At 35.7% G+C, this 22,982-nt stretch overlaps 1 protein-coding gene across 1 annotated transcript in view; it reads right to left on the reverse strand.

The window, feature by feature from the left end:
- The window catches only part of LOC144244193 (E3 ubiquitin-protein ligase Mdm2-like), a gene marked incomplete at its 3' end in the record, with an annotated part of 39,278 nt that extends 17,293 nt beyond the window's left edge, over nucleotides 1-21,985 (reverse strand). Inside the window, 3 exon segments of the mRNA XM_077779417.1 lie at nucleotides 20,274-20,653; nucleotides 20,655-21,584; nucleotides 21,645-21,985. Coding sequence (XP_077635543.1) covers nucleotides 20,274-20,653; nucleotides 20,655-21,584; nucleotides 21,645-21,827 — 1,493 coding nt within the window.
- Between the last annotated feature and the right edge of the window lie 997 nt (nucleotides 21,986-22,982).

Consider the following 22,982-nt stretch of genomic DNA (forward strand, 5'->3'; position numbering starts at 1 on the left):
GTCAGTATGCAGCCCAACTACTTTAAAGGATACACGAACATATGTGGTCATTAAAATTAGAAGAGGAAGGAAAAGCTTAACACATTCCAATAGGGTTTGAGTCTTATTTTTATGGAACTGAAGGAAACTTTAAAGCACATACTATGTTGGGGTGCCTGGATGGCTCAGTCTTTTAAGCAGCCAACTTCAGCTCAGGTCATGATCTCATGGCTCATGGGTTCGAGTCCTGCATCAGGCTCTGTGCTGACAGTTCAGAGCTTGGACCCTGTTTCTGATTGTGTCTCCGTCTCTCTGCCCCTCCCCCACTCATACTCTGTTTCTTTCTCAAAAAACAATAAAACATTAAAAAAAAATTTTAACCAAATTAAAAAAATAAAGCACATACTGTATATCAAGGAAAACAAATAAGAAGGAAGAGTGGAGGGCTGCATAGAACATTATCGATTTGTGCCAAGAATTTTAAAGCCCAATCTGATCATTCATACAACACTGTAGAAGATAAATAATTTCTTCAATAGCTCTTTATTTTTCCCAACATAACTAATTAACCTGAAGAGAGGGACTTAGCCAAGCTGGCTAGGACACTACAGAATCTGGATAAGGACCTGATGAGGAACACTGTTCTCCAACAGACAGATGAGACATTCTCTATCAACATATTTAATAGTCTCTTCAGCCTTCATAATGCCTCCACCTCAGATTCACATAGCTTGTTTCCCAAAACACAGTGCAACTTAAATTTACCCTCTATTGAAAGTATTCTGAAAGACCCCATCAGACTTAAAATATAAATATACATTATTTAACTTTATGATTCTGAAAATGAGATGATATAAGAAGATGGTATAATAAACACAATATTTTTAAAGTATATTTGTAAACCAAAGCTAGTTAATCTCCTATATAACATTCTCTTTTTTGGAGGGGTGGGAAGGGATGGTATTTCAAACAATGCTTTAAATAAATACCTGTGGGTGGCTAACTTTGCTGGTTCACTTTGCTTAAAGCTGAACCTAGAAGAACAACAAAAACTCTCATTCACCTCCTGGGAGCTAATTAGAGGAGAACTTGCATGCTAAAAAAGTCATCTCCAAACAGCACATGTACTTCATTTAAATCTGTAATTCACCTCTCACATTCAAATTAGCAGACAGTTCTAAAAATCTTCCAATTTGAGGTTTTTAGAAACTTATATGGCTAAATATTTTCTGAACTTGGTTTTAAAATTTAGTTTTCAGAAACTTCGGCTATTTGTTAATGTGATGGCAACAGAAAATGGGTGTTTTCTCTTTGCTCGCTACTATTTCCTTCTAAAAATCAAGGATGCAAACAAAGACTTCACACCATCAAAACAGTTCTGTCGTTTGGAACATGTAATCTCTCTTTACATTGTTTCTGCCTTATCAGTTAATCAATTCCTTTATTAAATAATACTAAGTAACAAGTAGTAATGATGTCTACAAACCTAACTTTGACCCACTAAAATAGCCCGAACAGATGCAACTGCAACCTTGCTGACAGTCTTATTGCTAAACCTGCCTTGATCTTTAAAATGTGGTCGTACTGAACATAGCAAGCTTAAAAGTAAATTGCAAGTAGCCTTGAGTATATTAATATAAAGTACACGTGACTATTATATTATGTAATTTGCTAATAAGATTAACAATTAAGTTGGTTGGTTCCCCCAGAAATTCTGACTCACTTTTGAAGTGTGAAGTTTCAGATATATAAATAGCCCTTATGAGAAAAACATATGATGACTGTGATTAATTCACTTCTAGGCACCTAGGTGTCACAAAAAAAAAGAATATTAGATGAGTCCCAAAGTTTAGTGTATTGCCGTATTAGTTTGCACAAATGGAAAAAAGTTCTCAAAACCTTTTTTCAGTAAAATTTAGCTATTTCTAAAAAGCATTCCCATAAAATGAGTATCATGGCATAGTAATAACAAGCATAACTGGAAGGGAAAGGCACTTTTATTTTTCTAATTAACTTCATAACCAAGACTGATGTCTTTCCCTAGGATATTTGACTCCCTTTGTTTTGCTCCTAATATCTATTGCTTCAAACATGGAACTCTGTCACCTAGCAGGGGATGATTTCAATTGCATTTCAGAATGTGAACTTCCCTCTCCTGGATTCTAAACCCTAGAGCATTTCCTATTTCTGCATTTTTCAAAGGGAGCATTTGGGAAATGCCAAATGTCTCCCTCCATGCTGTATCTCACAGTCTCATATATTTGCTAGGAAGATGGCTAGAAATAATTAAGATCCTCAAAACTATTTTGCTGGGTACCCAGAGTTCTGCCACTCAAACTTTTAATTATAAACTGACATCTGATAAAACAGAATGTCAGAGAGCTACTGCAACCACACTCACCTTGCAGTTTTACTGTGGACAGTACTATATCAAAAGCTTGCCTTGCCGATCATTTTTAATTAAATAAAAGGCAAGCCCTCCCAGAGCAGGAATTACAATGAAAGTCAGCTTTTCAGTGAAGCAGCTGTGTAAACGGGTTCTAAAATTAGTCTAGTCATTTCCAAGCTGTGTTTTACAGCTTCAATGTGTCTTCTGCAGTCCATGTCAGGAAGAGAAAATGAGTTTTCTCAAGAACATCCCCGTCTTTTTGGGTTCAGTCCATTTTAATGGTGTCACAGCTAACTCAAATCTCTCAGTCCTAAGCAGTCTGGACATAGGGAGATGTGATCAAAAAGCACCATTTGAGTAAAGTGTTTGCTTTAATTTAGATGGTGTTGACAGACCGATGGGTACTGTAATAAAACCACCCGGCCTCTCGCCCAGGGGATGTATAATCTAAACAAGACAAACAGGAATATAATGAACAACTTAGCCTGACAGGCACTGGCTAGCTTCAGATTTTAGACTTCCTGCCCTTTCCTAGGATTCTAAGAAGGAATTTTTTTCAGTTTTTGCAAGGAAACAATGGGGGTGGATCATAGAAAAAACTTATGTAAGACAGGACAGCCATTACCTATCTCCTCTCCGCAAAAAAAGAAAAAAAAAACTGAAATAGGTTTTCTTCCTTTCCTAACCCAAATTTCCATACTGGTTACCTTAGAAGATTAAGGGGCAATAGGTAAAGGAGAGAACAGATAAAGGAGGAGAAGAGGAAAAGAATGAGAATAGAGTTGACATCACATATAGAACATTAATAAGAATTTAATTTATATCTCTGAGAGCATTCAAATTATACATGACCACAAGTTAAGTGAGTAGTTGCCATTCTTATCCTTTATTAGTGATAATCTAATGTTGCTAATGCATATGGCTATGAGATTTCTAGATATAAGGGGCACCCGATCTTGCAGAATCACTCATGTTTTCTTTACAAAGTAGTTATTCTAAGGCTGGAAACTCAAGATTAGGAAGTCATCTCTGAGCTGGGAGAAGGAGTCAAAGAGATCAACAGAGAGAGGAAAATGGGGGGTCAAGTCAAAATAATACACTGGCTAGCCTGAACCAATACCAGAAACTCTGAACCAGTAACTCAATCCATTCACAAAGTCACCCCACTACCTGCCTAGGCAGGAACTGTTCTCCTAAGTTCCAGAGGATCTAAATGGTACCTTACTGAGATCAGGGAACTATAAAGTAGCCACTCTAACATGTCTGTGGTCACCCTTGGACATGTACTTTAAAATGCTATTTTATTTTATCCACTTGTAAGCACCACAAATATTCTAGGTGCTCAGCTTATTTTCTAAGTGACGTGAAAATGGTGAACAGAGGCAGACCTACCATGAACTCAATGCAAAAGTCTGATTTGCACCATCCCTATGAAATCTGGAAGTTGTAGAATGTTCGAGGCAAGGAGGGAAGCCATGTTGAAATCAAGAGTTTCTGGTAAATTTTTCAAACAGATCTCAGAAGAAAGAAACCTGATTCCCAAGATTCCACTTATTTGTTGTGATCTCTTTCTCATTAAAAAAAATTCATTTTGATATCTAATGTATTCATAGCTATCATGTTCTTTTTTTTTTTTTGAAGAGTACCCTCAACATTGCATAACATCCAGGCTCCAGAAAACTTGGATCTGCCCCTTATGGTTATTTTGAGAGCTTTCAATATGTTTTTAGACTGTCCCTGGAGAACTATAGCTGTGGTGCTGTCTGGGAGTAGTTATTATTAGTGCCCTCTTTCACTCTCAAAAGTGTCTTGGTTTGAATGATAAATTATGTAGTCCAAGCATAGCGTAATAAATAAGAACACAAACTGTATCAAAGTGGTTAAAACCCAATCACTCTCATTTATTACGTGGGAAATTTAACTTCTTTATCTCTCAGTTTCCTCATCTGTAAAATGGGGATAACAATACATACCTCATAGATGGCTATGAAGATTCAATAAATCCATATACGTAAAGTGCTTAAGAGTATTGCCTGGCACAGAAGAAACACTATGGGCTAGATGTTTGTCATTGTTATCATCTTCATCATTAAGTCTTAACTAGTTTTTTTTAAATAAAACAAATATTTATCTATGAGAAAGTACTGTGTTTGTAAACAGCTAACAAACCACTGCTGATTATTAGTATGTTGTAATTACCAATTTAAAGATCTCTTTATTGACTTCTGATCTCCCCCCACCCAGTTATTGAATATAATTCACATAGAACACTGTATTAGTTTAAAGCATACAAAGAAGTTATTGGATATTGTTTATATTGTAAAAATTTAGTTAACATCCATCACCTCATAATTATAAATTTTTTCCTGTGATGAAAACATTAAAGATCTACTCTCTTAGCAACTTTCACATACACAATACATTATTGTTAACTAGTCACCATTACATCCCTAGAATTATTTACTTTATACTGGAAGTATGTACATTTTGACCACTTTTATCCATGTCCCCCAGACTCCCACATCCCTCTGCCTTTGACAACCATAGACTGTTCTCTATTTCTATGAGTTCTGTTTTTTTTTTATTCTACATATAATGAGACTATAAAGTATTTGTCTTTCTCTGACTAATTTCACTTAGCATAATGCCCTCAATATCCATCCATGTTGTTGCAAATGGCAGGGTTTCCTTCTTTTTAAGGCTGAACAATATTCCATTGTGTAATATATGCCACATTTCCTTTATCCATTCATCCATTGATGGTTGTGGCCCATCAAGGCTATCGTGAATAATGCCGTTGTGAACATGATACAGATGTCTCTTCAAGATAGTAATTTCATTTCCTTTGGACATACATCCAGAAGTAGAATTGCTGAGTCATATAGTAGTTCTATTTTTAATTACTTGAGGAAGCTGCATACTGTTTTCTGCAGTTTTTGTACCAATTTACATTTCCAACTACAGTGTACAAGGATTCCCTTTTCTCCACATCTCTCCAGCACTTGTTAACTCTTGTCATTTTGATAATGACATATGATTTACAAATATTTTGTCCCATTCAGTTGGTTGCCTTTTTATTTTGTTGAGGGTTTCCTTTGCTATGCAGAAGGTTTTAAGTTTATTGTAGTCCCATCTGTTTATTTTTGCTTTTGTTGTCTTTGCTTTGGGTGTAAAATCTAAAAAATCACCTAATTTGTTCTTGAGTTCAATTTCCTCAGTGAATACTTGACAAATCATCCCTTTTTGTGAAAGTTACTTTTAATCATTATTAAGAACAGTGAATATGCTTGCAGAATATTATCTTATACAAAATCACTTAGGGAATTACCTAATCACATGTAATTGAGAATAAACTAAAATCAGTGGCTTATTTAGAGATAGAATTAAACTCAAATAAGCAATTTCCCAAACACTGTCCAATTATAGCATAAGACAGGGCTGGGTTGTGAGGTGATGAGCTCCCAAACATAGAACATATTAAAGAAGTAACTAGCTGACCAATCACCTGGAGATGTGGTACTTGGATTCTGCATTAGTTAGATTATTCAATTTGATGACTTCTAAGGTCATGCGCAATATTAAGAATCAATGTTTCTACCATTTTTAGGCAGAACATCTTATTATCAGATAATTTCCTTCTATTTCACAGAGTCAGCTCTCCTCAGTGCTGCATTTAGCATAATAGTTTTAAAACTCTACCCTGAGGGATTCTTGGCCTGTTAATTTACCTTTGTCTTTGTAGAGAAGGAACTTCACAAGTAGAGATTCAAATTTGACAATAAATGCATAAAAAAATAAGATTCTCCAAACTTACAAAAAATGGAGAAAAATGAAAATGTTCAAGGGATTCCAGAACTTTGTATTAAGGAAAAGTTTTAAATATTTAATGTGCCTGGCAAGGTCTTTTTGAAGAGATTAATATTCAAATGCAGTTTGTTTGTATTAAAGTATTTAAATGCTATGCATTTAATATAAAATACATATTCTCACTTCTTCGCTGATGCAAAATCACACTGGGAATTATGTGATCATGTGTAATCTGTTAAATGCAAATCACATTTTAAATATTCATATACCATATTTGCATTCTCTCTCTTTTTTTTTAATCAAAATTTTCTAAAGTGGAAAGGGAAGCAGAGGAGGAACAAAATTTTAAATACATTCTATTGAGGACACCAAAGAAAAGAAAATGATATGCATGGTAGACAGATCCCTGCAGCAACAGACAAGACAACCAGAAAAATCTGCATAGATTTGAAATGTGAAGTTCACACCAAGAGGTAGATCAGAATCTTGAATCCAAATGGGATCTTGGGGGCCCCAACCCTTCATTTCATGAATGAAAAAAGAGAGGTTGAAAGAAAAGAAGTAACCTGAATTTTGGTAGACCAAGAGGCAATTAGATCTAATTAGATTCTATGATGAATGTCCAACCAACTGGGATGCCCTCTGCCCTACATCTCTTCACTCTTCATTCAGCCCAACCCTTTCTAAAGACTCATTAAGTAGACTTCAGGGACTCCAACAGCTGAAAATTAAAAATCAATAAGGATGCTAATTGTCTAATAGATAAATGATAATGTCCAATGCCGGCCAGAGTGCCATGAAACATATTCTTACGCTGCTAGCAGCAGTTAGAACTAGTATAACCTTTTGGCAATCAGTTTAGCAATCCTCGCCAAGAGTGTTGAGTGTGTTAATGTCTTTACTTCCAGTAATCCCAGATCTAAATATCTAAGTGCAAAGAACTAATGCTTTAAAAAAAAAATCTTTGCACTTCAAGTTTTATTACAATATTAAATATTATAGCCAAAAGTTGGAAATTGTTTAAATGTACAACATAAGAAAATAATTTATTTCCCTTGTCATATCATATTGCAATTAAATATGACAGTTAAATAAAAATTATAACACTTAATAATGTATCAAGCAATGTTTTTAAGGATGACTGAACCCATAATCTGAAATGAGAACTATATAATGTCTACCCCATATTAATTTGAGCATAGATAATTAGAACAACCAAAAGCACTCAGGACTCTAATGTCAACATTTAATTTCTTCTTGCTAAAAAAATTGGTGGGAAGGTTTAGGCCACTGGTTCTTCTTACAAAACTTCATTTTAAGCCATTTGTCATTCCAAGAATTTGTCAAAAATTCAGATCCTGATTGGTGGAGTCTGGGGCAGAATTCAGGAATGGATACTCTGACATTTTTGGTCCCCATGGGTCAAGGGGAAGATTTTCCTTTGGTCCCTCCTGGATCTTGCTTCATGGACTGTCTCATACACTTGCCCCAGCAGACTGATCTGTGATCAGGGGAATCCTTGTTTTAGGACTTATTAGCTCATCACTACCTGTACTTTATGGGTTTCTCAGCTGAAAACTAAAGATGCAGAGTTGCAGTGGTTTTCCCCAAATTTTCTGTCATATATTATTGCTTTGATGAATTTGACAATACATTTTCAAAAAGAATTTAGAAAATAGATGCTTTTTAAAGAATGATGCCCAGATGTAACACCAAAAGAAAAAAGTTTATTTAATAAACTACACAGAAACTATAATTGATAGCTACTTTAAGATTATATCTTATTATATATTATTACATATTTTATATGATTGTTAGCATCCATGGAAGAATACTGGAAGAGAGGACCAAATAATGTTATGAGCTGATTTCATAGGGTTTCTTTTGAAGACCTAACATTAGGTCATTGCTTATTAATAGAGAAGATCATATCTTTGCTCTCAAAATTTTACATATTTAAAGTACTACATATAGGAGAAATCAGTTGCTTTGGAGAAAAGTGAGTGATCAGTGATCCTGACTGCCACTTATAGGAATATGATGGGCCAAAACTAGATATTCCAAGAAATATAACAAAATCACAGATTAACTTAAACATATTTTATAAAGCATTTTCGGGCTTAGGAGATATCCTCAAGAACCAAGAGGGAGGAGAAAAATAAAATGTAGAGCTCAATTTTGCACAATGCCAGTCAGTTAACACTGATGAAGAAGGTCACAGGATTTTCCTGGAGCCAATGATGATAAGATCGCAGGAATCTTGCCCTTCACAATGTGAAGGAGCTGAACCTGAATGCCCACATTAAGCAAGGACTCTTAAAAGGAGCTAAATCTTTCCAAGTTGGCAATACCTCCTAGATATTATCAGACGCAACTGGGAAACTCCTCTGCAGAAAAACACCTAAAATTCAGGCCCTCAAAATTTCCACAGTATAAGTTCATTAATATACGACCTCACAATCAAAACTCACCAAACACACAAGGAAACAAGCCTCCGTCAGTCAGTCAAGAGACTGAAAAGACTACATCTCCAAGAACATCTGAAGTTGAAATTATTAGATACCATATATAAAATAAATGAGTATAAAATGCTGTAAAATTTTGAATAACAAAACAAGGAATAAAAGAGTACCAAAATGACTAAGGAAACTTAAAAAACAAAAAACTTCTGAGTGATAAATACTTTTGAAATTAAAAACTTAATAGATGAGTTATATAGTAGATAAGCTAAGCTAAAGAGAGAAGTATAGTTGATCAGTAGACAGTACAGAATATAGCTTGAATATATAATGGTCAAAAAGACATTTGGACAGATAAAGATCATCTAAGATACATTTAATTGGAGTCCTAAAGAAAAAGAATACAGAGGATGTAAAATAAGTCTCTAAAGTAATAATGGTTGAGAATTTCCATTACTGACAAAAAATACTGTAAAGTTATCTATTGCTGCATAACAAAACAATCTGAGTAAAAGGTCTAAGTTGCAAGAAGGAATGGTAAATGCAGAAAGTAGAAACATAAGTGATACAATGATAGTTATCAACAGCTATGATACTAATAAAAACATATGAAGGTAAAGTCCAGTTTTAACAGCAAAAAATTAAAAATAGCATAATGGGCAATGTTAGCATAGGAATCAGTCAGGAGAAGATTCCATCTTTGTATATGTGTAGTTTTTTTTTTTTTCTCTTGGAAGGAGGTCTGACATATAGTGAGCTTTAGACTTTTTGTTGGATTGTTAAATCTGCATGATAAAATTTCAAACAACAACAACAACAAAAACACTGAAGGTATATAGTACATAAATTCAAACCTGTGGAGGGAGAAATTTGTAAAGGAAAATAAATAAAACATAAAAAGAAGCAAGAGGGGAAAAAGTAAAAATTGTACATAAACTCCAAGTAAGACAGTTGAAACAGTTCCAGACATTATCAATAATTAATAAAATAATGTAAATAAAATTCATTTTGCAAATACGAAAAGAAGTTGTCTAACTGGGAAAAATAACTATATCCTGTTTACAAGCTGCTTACATAAAAGAGAAGGCTACCAAAAGGTTGAAATAAAAGTACATTAGTCGTTCCTTTATGCCCTAGAAGCAGATGCTTCTCCCTCTGTATGTCTTGTCAATAGTAGCCTAACACTACGTCACAATGCCTATGTCATTCACTTCTCTTCATCTCATCACACAGGCATTTTATCATCTCATGTCATCATGAGAAGGGTACATATAATACAACAAGATATTCTAAGAGAGAGAGAGACCACATTCACATAACTTTTGTCACAATATATAGTTACAGGTTTTATTAATAGTTGCTAATATCTCACTGTGCTTAATGTATATGTTAAACTTTATCATAGGTATGTATATATGGGGAAAAAATATAACATATAAAGAGTTCAGTTCTAGTCATGGTTTTTAGTATCCACTAAGAGTTTGGAGCACATCTCTGCGGGATAAAGAGGAATAGAGTATAGAATAAGATATATCATGAAAGTATGAACCAAGAAAAAGCTGAGGTAGCTATATTAATATCAGTTTAAAAAGAGAGAGAGACTTTAACACAAAAGTTATTATGGCAAATTTTCTCCTAGAAAGACAGAGCCTCACCCAGAAAAAAACTGGTAGAAATTTTTTTAAAAATGTTGAGCAAGGTAGGATCCTGAAAGCCATGGAGAAAGAGATTTCAAGTACTATATAGTGAGGAAGAATTCAGAGGAAGCAGAGCTCAAGAAACAGTGAAAAGCAAAATATCACATCTAAAGGTTAGAGCACTTCTTTTGAAGACAAGGTCTTTAAAGCTCAGGAAAAACAGGGCTGGGGACAGAAAAACTTCCTGAACCAGATTTTGCCCTGCAACAGCTGTGCAGAAAAAGCCATGCTTAAATCTCTTACAGTAACAATAGAAAAGAAAGCCTTTAAGCTATAAAGTTCTGAAAGCTACTTTGGACAATCCCCACATCACTCTGAAGCCTTCTCCTCATAGCCTAAGAAAAGCCATCTCACTGAAGTATGAAAGGAATATACTCTCTAATTTCATACTAAATGACTGCCAGAAAAAGAGAATAAAATGAACTACAAAATATCCCCACAGACAATGCCAACAAACAAGAAAATATAGACTCAAAATAGATGAAAACTATAATATGTCCAAATGAGCTAAAAGAAATAAAGAAAACATAATTTTAAAAAATATAGCACATATCAGAAACAAAATGGCTAGCAAAGAAGAGAATAAAATGTGAAAATCATCAGAAATCAGAAGAGAAATGTTGCAAGATACAAAGTGAATACACAATTATCTGGTTTTTTTTGAAGTTTATTTATTTTGAGAGAGAAGAGAGTGCACACACGCAAGTGTGCACAAGTCAGGGAGGGGCAGAGAGGAAAGGAGAGAATCCCAAGCAGCCTCCACATATCAGCACAGGATGTGGGGTCCTATCTCACAAAGCATGAGATCATACCCCCAAAATCTGTTGCTTTCCTATACATTACTAACAAACTATCAGAAAGAGAAATTAAGAAACAATCCCATTTACAACGGCATCAAAAATAATAAGGGGCACCTGGGTAGCTCAGTCAGTTGAGCATCTGAATCTTGATTTTGGCTCAGGTCATGATCCCAGGTTCATGGGATCAACCCCATGGGGGGCTCCATGCTCACCACAGAGTCTGCTTGGGATTATCATTCTCTTTCTCTCCCCCTCTACCGCTCTCCCCCACTCATGGTCTCTCTCTTAAATAAATAAACAACAACAACAATAATAATACCTAGGAATAAATTTAACCAAGGAGGAGAAAGACTATATGTTAAAATCTACAAGATATTAAGGAAAAAAAACTGAAGAATACAAAAATAAATTTAAAAAAATATTATGTGCTCATGTATTGGAAGACTTAATAGTGTTAAAATGTCGATACTACCAAAGCAATCTATATTTGTATTCCCTATCAAAATTCCAATGCCATTTCTCACAGAAGTATAACCAACAATCTTAAAATTTGTATGGAGCCACAAAAGACCCTGAGGCAATCTTGAGAAAGAAGAAAAAAGCTGGATGCATCACATTCTCTGATTTCAAACTCTATTACAAAGTTACAGTAATAAAAACAGTATATTACTGGCAGAAAAACAGACATATACATCATGAAACAGAATAGAGCACCTAGAAATAAACCACACATATACGATCAATTAATTTATGAAACAGAAGGCAAGAATACACAATAGGAAAAGGACAGTCTCTTCAATAAATAGTATTAGGAAAACTAGACAGCCACATGCAAAGGAATGAAACTAGACCACTACTGTACATCATACAGAAAATATCAACTCAAAATTGATTAAAGACATGAACATAAGACCTAGCCATAAAATTCCCAGAAGAAAACATAGTGAGCTCTGTAACATAAGTCTTGGCAAAGATTTTTTGAATCTAACACCAAGAGTAAAACCAAGAAAAGCAAAATAAGCAAGTGGGGCTTCAACAAACTTTTAAAAAGCTTCAGCACAGCAACGGAAACCAAAATGAAAAGGCAACCTACTACATAGGAGAAAATATTTGCAAATCATATATCTGACAAAGAGTTATTATCCAAAATATATAAAGAACTCAATGGCAAAAACACAAATAATTCTATTAAAAATGAGCAGAAGATCTGAATAAGTAGGTTTCCAAAGATGACATAGAGATAGCTAACAGTGCATGAAAAGATGTTCAACATTATTAATCATCAGGAAAATGCAAATCAAAAACCACAATGAAATATCACCTCATACCTGTCAAAATGGTTAGCATCAAAAAGATAAGAAAGAACACGTGTTAGCAAGGATGTGGAGAGAAGGAAACCCTGTGCTGGAAGTGGGAATGTAAAGTGGTGCAGCCACTACAGAAAACATCTAGTATGGAGGTTCCTCAAAAAATTAAAAATACAAATACCATATGACCCAGCAATTCTACTTCTGGGAATTTATCCAAAACAAAAACACTAACTCAAAAAGATAACTACATCCCTATGTTCATTAAAGCACTATATACAGAGACAAGATACGGAAACAACCTAAGTGCCCCATTAATGGATAAATAGATAAGGAAATTGTGATACATATGTACAATGGAATTCAGCCATAAAAAAGAATGAAAATTTAAAAAAAAAGAATGGAATCTTGCCATTTGTGACAACATGGACGGACCTCAAGGGTATTATGCTAAGTGAAATAAGACAGAGAGAGACAAATACCACATGATCTCTTATATGTGGAATCTAAAAACATATATATGTGTATATATAAAAACGTGTGTGTGTGTGTGTGTGTGTGTGTGTGTACACATTGATCTACATAGAGAGACAGATCTCAAAACCAAGCTCACAGATTCAGAACAAGATTGGTGATTGCTAGAGGCAAGGGGTGGGGGTAGAAAACATGCATGAAGGTGGTCAAAAGCTAAAATAAAATAGATTGGGAATATTTTGTGTTTTTTTTTTTTTTGATCTACCCCTTACTTTGGAAAGAAATAGTTTCACAAATTTTATACAGTTTTATAGACATAAGCCACACTTTCATGGTTGAATTACCCAAATTCCTTATAGATTTCATATTTTACGCAAGGTTTTAGGGACTGAAGGAACAAAACAAAAGAAGATGAAGAAGAAAAAGGAGAGGGAAGGAGAGGGGAAGGGGAAAGGGAAGAAGAAGGAAGAGGAAAGGAGGAGAAGAGGAGAAGAGGAGGAGGAGGAACTCTCTAGCACAGCTTAACACAAAGTGGTGTAAAAACTAAATTTCCACAGTAACCTAACCTTTGCCTTGTCTACCAACCCTACCAACAGAATAAATGACTCAATAAAATTTTTTCCTAACTTGTGACTTACACAAAAAATACTTACAAAGAACTGAAAATCAAATTACATCTTATTGCACAATTGACAAAGCCTCCTTAAGACATTACATAAAAATATAAATTCAAGAATATTTGTTATTAGAAATGAAAAAAAAAAGAAATCAGATAGAATTAGAAAAAAATTAATCAAAAGAAACACAAGAGAAGATAGACCCCATGGAAAATATAAATAAAATCAGATGAAAATAAAGAAAACAATAAAGATCCAAGAAAGAAATAATAGGCAAAAAATGCTCAAACGTGCATATTATTTGATTCCCCCCAAAAGAAAACTAGTGCAAAAAAAAACATAAAAAATTGAAATAATAATTTAAGAAAATATGCCTGAAATAAAAAAGATTTAAATCTTCATTCAAAAAAGGCCTACCATGTATCCAAGGAAATTATCCCACAATAGTTAACACCAAGATATATTCTAGTAAAACACTAAACTTTAAAGAAAAGGAAAAAATTATTTGGGTATCCAAACAAAACACCAGGTCACATGTGAGGAGCAGAAAATAAAACTGACATCAGACTTCTCAAAAGCAACGTTTTCTGGTGAGAACAATGGAACAACATTTTAAAAGATACTCTGAGAAAGATACTATAAGCCGGATTTTATATTCATCTCTAAAGAATGAATGCCACAACCAAATAATTATGAAAATGTAAGTACTCAAGAGATATGGATTCTATACGTTTTTCCTGACTATTCTACTGGAAAATGAGCTTCAGACAAATTATTGAGAAAGCTTCAGCATATAAAAAGTGAACTGAACACTGAATATATTTAACTGCAGACTAAGGTTAAAAAGATGATGACAGGGCAAAATAATAGTATGAAAGTGTGGTATGCTCGACAATATAAAGAAGATACAGTTAGTTAAAAAAAAAAAGAAGAAGAAGAAGAAGAAGAAAAGGGGAAAACCAGCTTTGGTGAGGCTCCCCTTTTTAAATAGGGTCTACAAATGTTCACTTTATTATTATGTTTTATAATGTACATATGTGATACATGTTTTTAAACTTTCTTAAAGAGAGTTTTTGAGGTGTTAAGAGATCTCCTTACTCTAGATGTAAATAAATACTGCACTATCCAGCAAATTTTGTAAAATGGGATAACCCTGATCAGTGATCAGCCTCCACAAATGGGTCCCCAAGATAAACTTGGGGGCTTTTTTTTTAACCAATGTAAAGATTCCAAAAGAAAATATGCATGGAATATAAGTCAGCAGCCACTGTTCTGGGATATGTATTGGGAGAGGGGAAAATTCTTAGAGAGATTAAAATTCTTTAATCTCTGTGGAATAAGATTCTTTTTTTATTATTTAAATAGGCCTGACATTTGGAAAACCAAGCCAATCTGTAAAGCATTTGATTTGAAACCATGCTTTAAACACTGTTGGAAATGGAAGGACGTCTGAGGCAGTAGAAGTTCTCACTTGTGGGTTAAGACAAGTACCAATGCTCTCCAAGTATGTCTTAGTAATTAGTGGCTGGCATGGCTCCCTTTAAGTCTGTTGCTTACCATCTGTGATGTCTTTTGTTAGCCAATCTCTAACTTCTTATTAAGCAAGAGGACTATTCAACTAAATGATATTTTGAGCTATTGATTACTGAGTCAAGCACCATTGCTACATATGGAAGCCATATTTCTTGATCTTTGTCTTCTGTGAAGAAAAGGACTAAAGTGGAGTATAAAAAAAGTTGGTCTGCTTCATGATGAACAAATACAAGCATGCCTTGTCTTTTATACATGTGAATTTTGGAAGAAAAATACACCTGTAGTTAATACATAGGCCCCCACAAAACTACCTTCATATGCATATTTTCATGCTTAGCTGAGTAGTAAATATTTAAATCTATCACACTATGGCACCGGCTGCTTGCACCCAGTTCCATTTTGGCAGTCACCATCTTCATCTAGCAATTTCTGGAACTATGTGAATACTTATTTCCATTTTGTCTTTTTTGTTTTATGAAGTGAGTGTTAAATATAGAAATGAAAGTGCTGATACTGGTGACAGGAAGTACAATTCTTATGAAGCTAATATAATTGATACAAACTTGGAAATCACTAGGTGCTGAAAACAGTGAATCTTTAGGCTCAATTGGAAGCTCACTGGATTCAAGCCAGTTGCCTGTGTCTTCAACTGTGAAGGCAAATAAGAAAATTAAAGAACATGCATGAAATGCTGGCACTGTATAATCAAAGATAATGTCTACAAGGAAAAGTGAAATTAGAGATTTTATGTATTTTAGCTCTATAAAAACAGTGGCAGTAGTAGTGGTTGAAATAGTACCTACCATTACTACATGCCAAGCTGCGGATTAAGTACTTGATTTACCTCTCCGGGTGAGTGTTCTTAGTTTTCTTCTTTCCTGCTTGACCTCTAAATAGCTGGAGCTCAGATCTCAGCCCTCTTTTCTTCTCTCTCTTCACCCACATCCTACAAGATCATATCCATTTTCTGAGGCTTAAAATTTCACCTACATACCATTGACTCAGAAATACCTACCATCAGTCTTGATATCACTGAGCACCAAATCCTATATCCAACTGTCTACATGATATTTCCACATAGATGTTTAATGTCACACATTTATTATTAAAGTAGAACCCTTTATTTCCACAGACTGTACCTATAGTCTCCTCTCCCCTCCAAAATTTTGTTTTCTCTATCTTAACTAGCACCCACCCAGCTTGTTGATCCAGCCAAAATATTAGGGTTTCCACTGATTCCTCCTTTTCCATCTTCTCCCATATTCAGTTTATGAAAAATCTTGTGGACCCACATCCAAAATACATCCAAACTGTTCTACTTCACTCCATTTCTATCATACCACTCTGGTCTAAGACACCCTCTAATCTTAGACTGTTACAATGAATTTTAACTAATGTCCTTGTTGCTACTCATTCATCCTTAATCCAGTCACCATACAGTAGCCAGAATCATCTTTGAAATACCCAAATCAAATTACATCTTCTCCCTGCTTAAAACTCTCCAGGAATCTTTCACTGCATTTAGAGTAAGATCCAGGGCACCTGGGTGGTTCAGTCAGTTCAGTTCAGTTATCTAACTTCAGCTCAGGTCATGATATTGAGGTTCTTGGGTTCGACCCCTGCTTCAGATTCTGTGTCTCCCTCACCTACTAGCACTGTCTCTCTCTCCCTCAAAAATAAACACACATTAAAAAAACTCCTTAGAGTAAGATCCAAATTCTCTACCATACATACACACACACACACACACACACACACACACACACAACCACAAAGAGCAAGAACTGAGGACTCATGTTCCATAATCAAGCAAGGAGAGTGCTGAGGAGGCTGAATAGCCCCTTCTCTTTCTTCTCACATGCAGTGTTTTACACTAACACCTTTTTGAGGTATCCTTTACTCCCTCCAGATTACATTTGGTTTTAATATGCTCTCATGAAAATAAAAATGCGAAAGGAGATGAATGGAAGTGGGTAATAGTAAGCAGGGATGAATTCTGAATTTTCCTAACTCTTCTATCCAGCCAAGGATAGCCGTAACTACAGTTGAACTGTCCCAAAATGTTCAGTGATATGAGCCAGGAAAGGGACATTTCTCCAGATATCATTAAGACAAAACTTGGATCAGGAAGAGTACTAAGGCATCTTCTATAAAAATGGTATATCCCTTTTAGCTGAAGAGCAAAAAAGTCATCTCAAATCACTTCATTCTGTGGCAGAAAAACCTCAACCATCTCCCCATCCCAGTGTTTCTGACAGATGTTGTGGATAGAAGCATCACAAGTCACCAGCCACAACCTTCATGGTCATGAGACGTAGTGTTGAGTCATTTCAACCCTGAGTAGCTGAGCACAGGGGCCTTAAGCATTGGAGAGCTCATGAGGCTACTCTGAAATAAAAAATAGAAGGAGCTTGGTATCTAAGGAGAGACAGGGAGGCAAGATCATGAGGAGGGGTGGACAGTGGCAGCATCCTCAGAGATGGAAGCCAAAGAGGCCTGACTGGGAGGAGGGGCATCCCATCATCAGCTATTGTCCAGCTTCACTCTCAGCTTCGCTCCTCTTTCTGAAACACTTTGCTTCCAGATTGCCCTTGCTAAACACCCAATTTTCCCTCACTTCTTCCCTATCAAAGCCTTTTGCCTGGCTGCTCTAAAGACAGAATCTGAAGAGGCGGCTTTATACTAATAACCTGATACCGCTGCCCTCCAGACACAACTCATTCAATTGAAAGAAGGAAACTTCATTGTAGTGATATCAGGCATAAAATAATGAAAAGCAGGCAAATTCCACAGAGGAAGCAATCCCCTACACTCTTTAAACATAAATGCTTCCTACCATTGCCTTTCAGCTAGACTGAGTGAACAGGGGAAGTAGAAATGGAAATAGAAGCTATAGTATGGACATCTTAAAGAACTATGAACACGGTCAACCAAGGAGTACATGGAAACTTGTTTTTTGGGGTTTTTTTTTTTGTATTTTTGGTATTATTTTTTATTTGATATCCTTAAATCTAATAATTTGTGTCCTCTCTCTTTTTCCTTTGTTATCCTGGCTAGAGGCTTGATTTTTTTAATCTTTTCAAAGAGCCAGATTTTGGTTTTGCCAATATTCTATATTAATTTCCTGGTTTCAATTCAATTGGTTTCTGCTCTAGTTCTTATTTCTTCTCTTTTCCTTACCCTGTGGGGTGGTTTTTGTTTTTTTTGTTTTGTTTTTAAATTCTTAAATTCCAGTTAATATACAGTGTAATATTAATTTCCAGTGTACAATATAGCGATTCAACACTTCCATACAACACTCAGTGTTCATCACAAGTACACTCCTTAATCCTCATCAACTATTTAACCCATCTCTCCATGCACCTTCTCTCTGGTAACCATCAGTTTGTTCTCTATAGTTAAAAGTCTGTTTCTTGGTTTGCCTCTCTCTCTCTCTCTCCCTCCCTCCCTCCCTCCCTTTCTCTTTTTGCCTTTTGCTCGTTTGTTTTGTTTCTTACGTTTCACATATGAGTGAAATTATATGGTATTTATCTTTTTCTCATTGACTTATTTTGCTTAACATAATATTCTCTAGCTCCATCCATGTTGCTGCAAATGTCAAGATTCGATTCTTTTTTATGGTTGAGTAACATTCCATTGTGTATACATACCACATCTTCATCCATTCATCAGTCAATAAACAGTTGGGCTGTTTCCATAATTTGGCTATCATAGATAATGTTGCATGTATCTCTTAGAATTTTTTTTTTTAATTCTTTGGGTAAATTCCTAGTAATGCAATAGCTGGGCCATAGGGTAGTTCTATTTTTAACTTTTTCAGAGTGGCTGCAGGAGTTCACATTCCCACCAACAGTAAAAGAGGGCTGATCCTTCTCCATATCCTTGCTAATGCCTGTTTTTTGTGTTTTTCACTTTAGCCATTCTGACAAGTGGGACTTGATATCTCACTGTAGTTTTGACTTGTGTTTCCCTGATGATCGGTGATGTTGAGCATCTATTCATGTGTCTGTTGGCTATCCGTATGTCTTCTTTGGAAAAAATGTCTATTCATGTCTTCTACCCATTTTTAATTGGATTATTTGGGGTTTGGGGTGTTCAGTTTTTAAGTTCTTTATATATTTTGGATACCCTTTATCAGATGTTATTTGCAAATCATCTTCTACTGAGTAGGCTTTTCGTTGTTTCCTTCACTAATTTTTTTTGCTTACTTTGGATTTAATTTACTCTTCTTTTTCTAGTTTTGCAAGGTTTCTAAGGAAACTTAGATCATTGATTTTAAATCTTACTTCTTTTCTAATATATATACTCAATGCTATAAATTTCTAACACTGCTTTTGCTGCATCCCGCAAAGTTTGATGAATTGGGTTTTCATTTTCATTTAGTTCGAAGTGTTTTATTTTTCTGGAGATTTCTTCTTTGACCCAAGTGTTATTTAGAAATGTATTGTTTAATCTCCACCTATTTGGGGATTTTCCAGTAATGCTTCTGTTATTGATTTCTAGTGTAATTCCATCATGGTCTGAAAGCAGACATTGCATTATTTCTGTTCTTTTAAATGTATTAAGGTATGTTCTATGGCCCAGAATTGTGGTCTATCTTGGTGAATGTTCCATGTGAAATTGAGAAGAGTGTGTATCCTGCTTTGCTAAAGAAAGTAGTCTATTGATATCAATTATATCCAGTTGATAGATGGTGTTGAGTTCAACTATGTCCTTACTGATCATCTGGATCTGTCCCAATGGGTTTTTCCATTTCTGTTAGAGAGCTGTTGAAGTCTCCAGCTATGATAGAGAATGTGAATTCATCTATTACTTCCTGCAGTTACTATCAGTTTTTGCCTCCTGTAGTTTGATGCTATTAAGTACATACGCATTAAGGATTTTTATGTCTTCTCAGAGACTCGACCCCATTATCATTATGTAATGCCCTTCTTTATTCCTGATAACTTTCCTTGCTTTAAAGTCTGCTTTGTCTGACATTAATAGCTACTCTTAGTTTTTTTATTGTTTGCATGGTATATTTATCCATTTAGTTATAATCTACCAGTTCTTATATTTAAAGTGGAGTTTTGTAGACAACATACAGTGGGGGCTCATTTTTTATTATTTTTTAATAGTTTATTATCAAGTTGGTTTCCATATAGCACCCAGTGTTCATCCCAACAAGTACCCTCCTCTATGCCCACACCCCCCTTCCCCTCTCCCCCATACCCATCAGTCCTCAGTTTGTTATCAACTTTCNCACATACTGGAGAGGGCTTATTCCTCTTCTTTAGCTTTTTTGCACACATAAAGCATGCCATAAGGTGTCCAGTTTTGCCATGAACAATGCAACCATTTTTAGGTCGACCTTGGCAAATTACACAAGGTTCAATGGCATTAAGGGGAAAACTAGATTCCACGATTTCTTCTTTGTCTTGTGTTTCTTCCCTCTCGAACTCTTTGACGTCTTCTTGGCTGCTATAAATGATGCTGTTAGAAGTTGATGGCTGAGAATAGTCCTCACTTTCTTGGGACTGGGAGGCCTGTGTGAATTTATCATCATTTTCCTCAGCACATGATTCCCTGGAATCATTCACCATAGTTTTTTTTTTTACAATCAGGGACATCAAAGCCCTCTTCTACTTGTGTTGAGTTTTCTACTTTGGCTTCCTCAGGCATTTTCCCTTTATCTTTCCCTTTATCTTCAGGAAGCCAATTCTCACGAAGGGCCCAACATCTGTTGCAATGAGGTGGAAGAGGAGGATTCATTTCATTGCACGAAGTACACTTCCAATAGTCAGCTAAGGAAATTTCAGGATCTTCTTCAAATGAATCTGTATCACTCTCCCCTCCCTGATACACAGTTACTTGATACACCTCATCATCTTCATCTGAGAGTTCTTGTCCTCCTTCACTAAGGCTATAATCTGAATCGAGAGACTCAACTTCAGATTCTACACTGAATTGATCTGAAACTGAATCCTGATCCAACCAGTCACCTGAATGTTCACTTACACCAGCATCAAGATCCGGATTTAATGGAGTCCCTGTTGATTCGCTGCTACTGCTTCTTTCACAACATATCTCCATTATTACACACAGAGCAAGGCTTTCATCAAATGAAAGGGGAATACTATCAGATTTGTGGCACTTTCTCTGCCATTCACCAGGTAATTCATCTGAATGTTCTTCTGTCTCACTAATTGTTCTCCTTCTAGATGAGGTAGATGGTCTGGAAACCAAATCTGAAGATGAAGGTTTCTCTTACTGCAACTCTTGCACAGGGTCCTTTTGATCACTCCCACCTTCAAGGTGACACCTATTTTCACTCACAGATGTGCCTGAATCTGATGGTTCATGCTGATTGACTACTACCAAGTTTCTGTAGATCGTTGTATATATTTTCCTGTGTTCTTTCACAGAGAAGCTTGGCACTCCAAATAAATCCTCTAGGAGATCATTGGAACAATACACAATATGCTGTTGCTTCTCATCATATAATCGTTTAGTCATAATATACTGGCCAAGGTAAAATATAACCTCTATCACAGAAAGATCAGTATACTGTACTCATGTATCTCTAGTGCAGAAGTTCTTAACCTGGGATCCATGGATGCCCAAGAAGTCCTCTTTCATCGTATAAGTGCCTTTTTGTGTACCAACAGACTTTAACAACTTCAAAAGCAATGGCTTTGGTCTAACCAGGGTCTCTTGTTCCGAAGCTGGAATCTGTGAGGTGCTTACAGCACCATCAGTAGACACAGACATGTTGGTATTGCACATTTGCCTGCTCTCACCAAGCGGAGTTGTCTGCGCCTGGAGTAGGAGGAGTGGGGACCCTCGAGGCTCCCCAGTTGCCTTCACTGGGCGTGCAGAAGCCCGACGCCCTGGGCCTCGGCGACCATTCCACCAGCGGGGCCCAGGCCACTGGGGCGCTCGAAAGCACTAGGTCTGGAGAAGAAAGAGGCTCCTGGCGGCGAAGACGGTAGGGCCTCGGTCGGAGAGGTTGGGGCAGCCCCTGAGACTCGGGCTCTTACTCCATTTTCTTTCCAGCCACACAGGGCCGNCTGCCGCCCCCTTTAACAATCTCTTTTAATTGGTACATTTAGACCACTGACTTTCAAAGTGATTGTTGAAAAGGTGGATTAATATCTACCATACTTGTTACTTTCTTTGATTGACTGTCCTTATTCTTTGTTTTCATTTTTGTCTTTTACTATTCTTCTGCTTTTTGTGGTTTTATTTCTTTTAACATAAACATGAAAGTGTCATTTATTTGTTCTTATGAAAATAATTCAGTTGGTAGCTGGTGTATCTGTTCTGTTTTTTCCTGGAGAGAGACATCAAGTCCAGGTTGTCCAGGGCTCCACTGGTACTAAGCCATATGTTGTTGGCTACTGGTCAGGTTAGAGGGTGACGTCCCTATAGAGATATGCGCTCTCCCTTTTGCTTCCTTTCTTGGAGTGAGGGACATTTTGTATATAGGAACAGAAGAATTATTTATTTTTCTGAGCTAATTTCTGTGTAGTTGCAGTACTTACCTTTTTGAAAAAAATTTAAATGAGAATTTTATATGATTTCATTTTCTCTTAGCATATCATTTTCCCTCTTCTTTTAATTATTTTAGTGGTTCTCAGAGAGTTTATAATACACATTTATAACTAATCCAAGTCCAAGTCACACTGTACCACTTCACAAGTAGTGTATATTACAATGAAAAATAATCTTAATTCTTCCCTCCCTTTCTGTTTCATTATTGTCATTCATTTCACTTATATATAAGCATACAAATGCATTTATAAATACGTAAGATATATAAGAATGTATGATCAAATATGTTGTTATTATCATTCCCAACTGTTACCTTGTTACCTGTTAGATGAATTAAGAGTAGGAAAATATGGGCGCCTGGATGGCTCAGTGAGAATCCAACTTCTA

The sequence above is a fragment of the Crocuta crocuta genome, unplaced genomic scaffold (assembly GCF_008692635.1).
Source record: "Crocuta crocuta isolate KB4526 unplaced genomic scaffold, BGI_CrCroc_1.0 scaffold426, whole genome shotgun sequence".
NCBI classification, from domain to species: domain Eukaryota; kingdom Metazoa; phylum Chordata; class Mammalia; order Carnivora; family Hyaenidae; genus Crocuta; species Crocuta crocuta.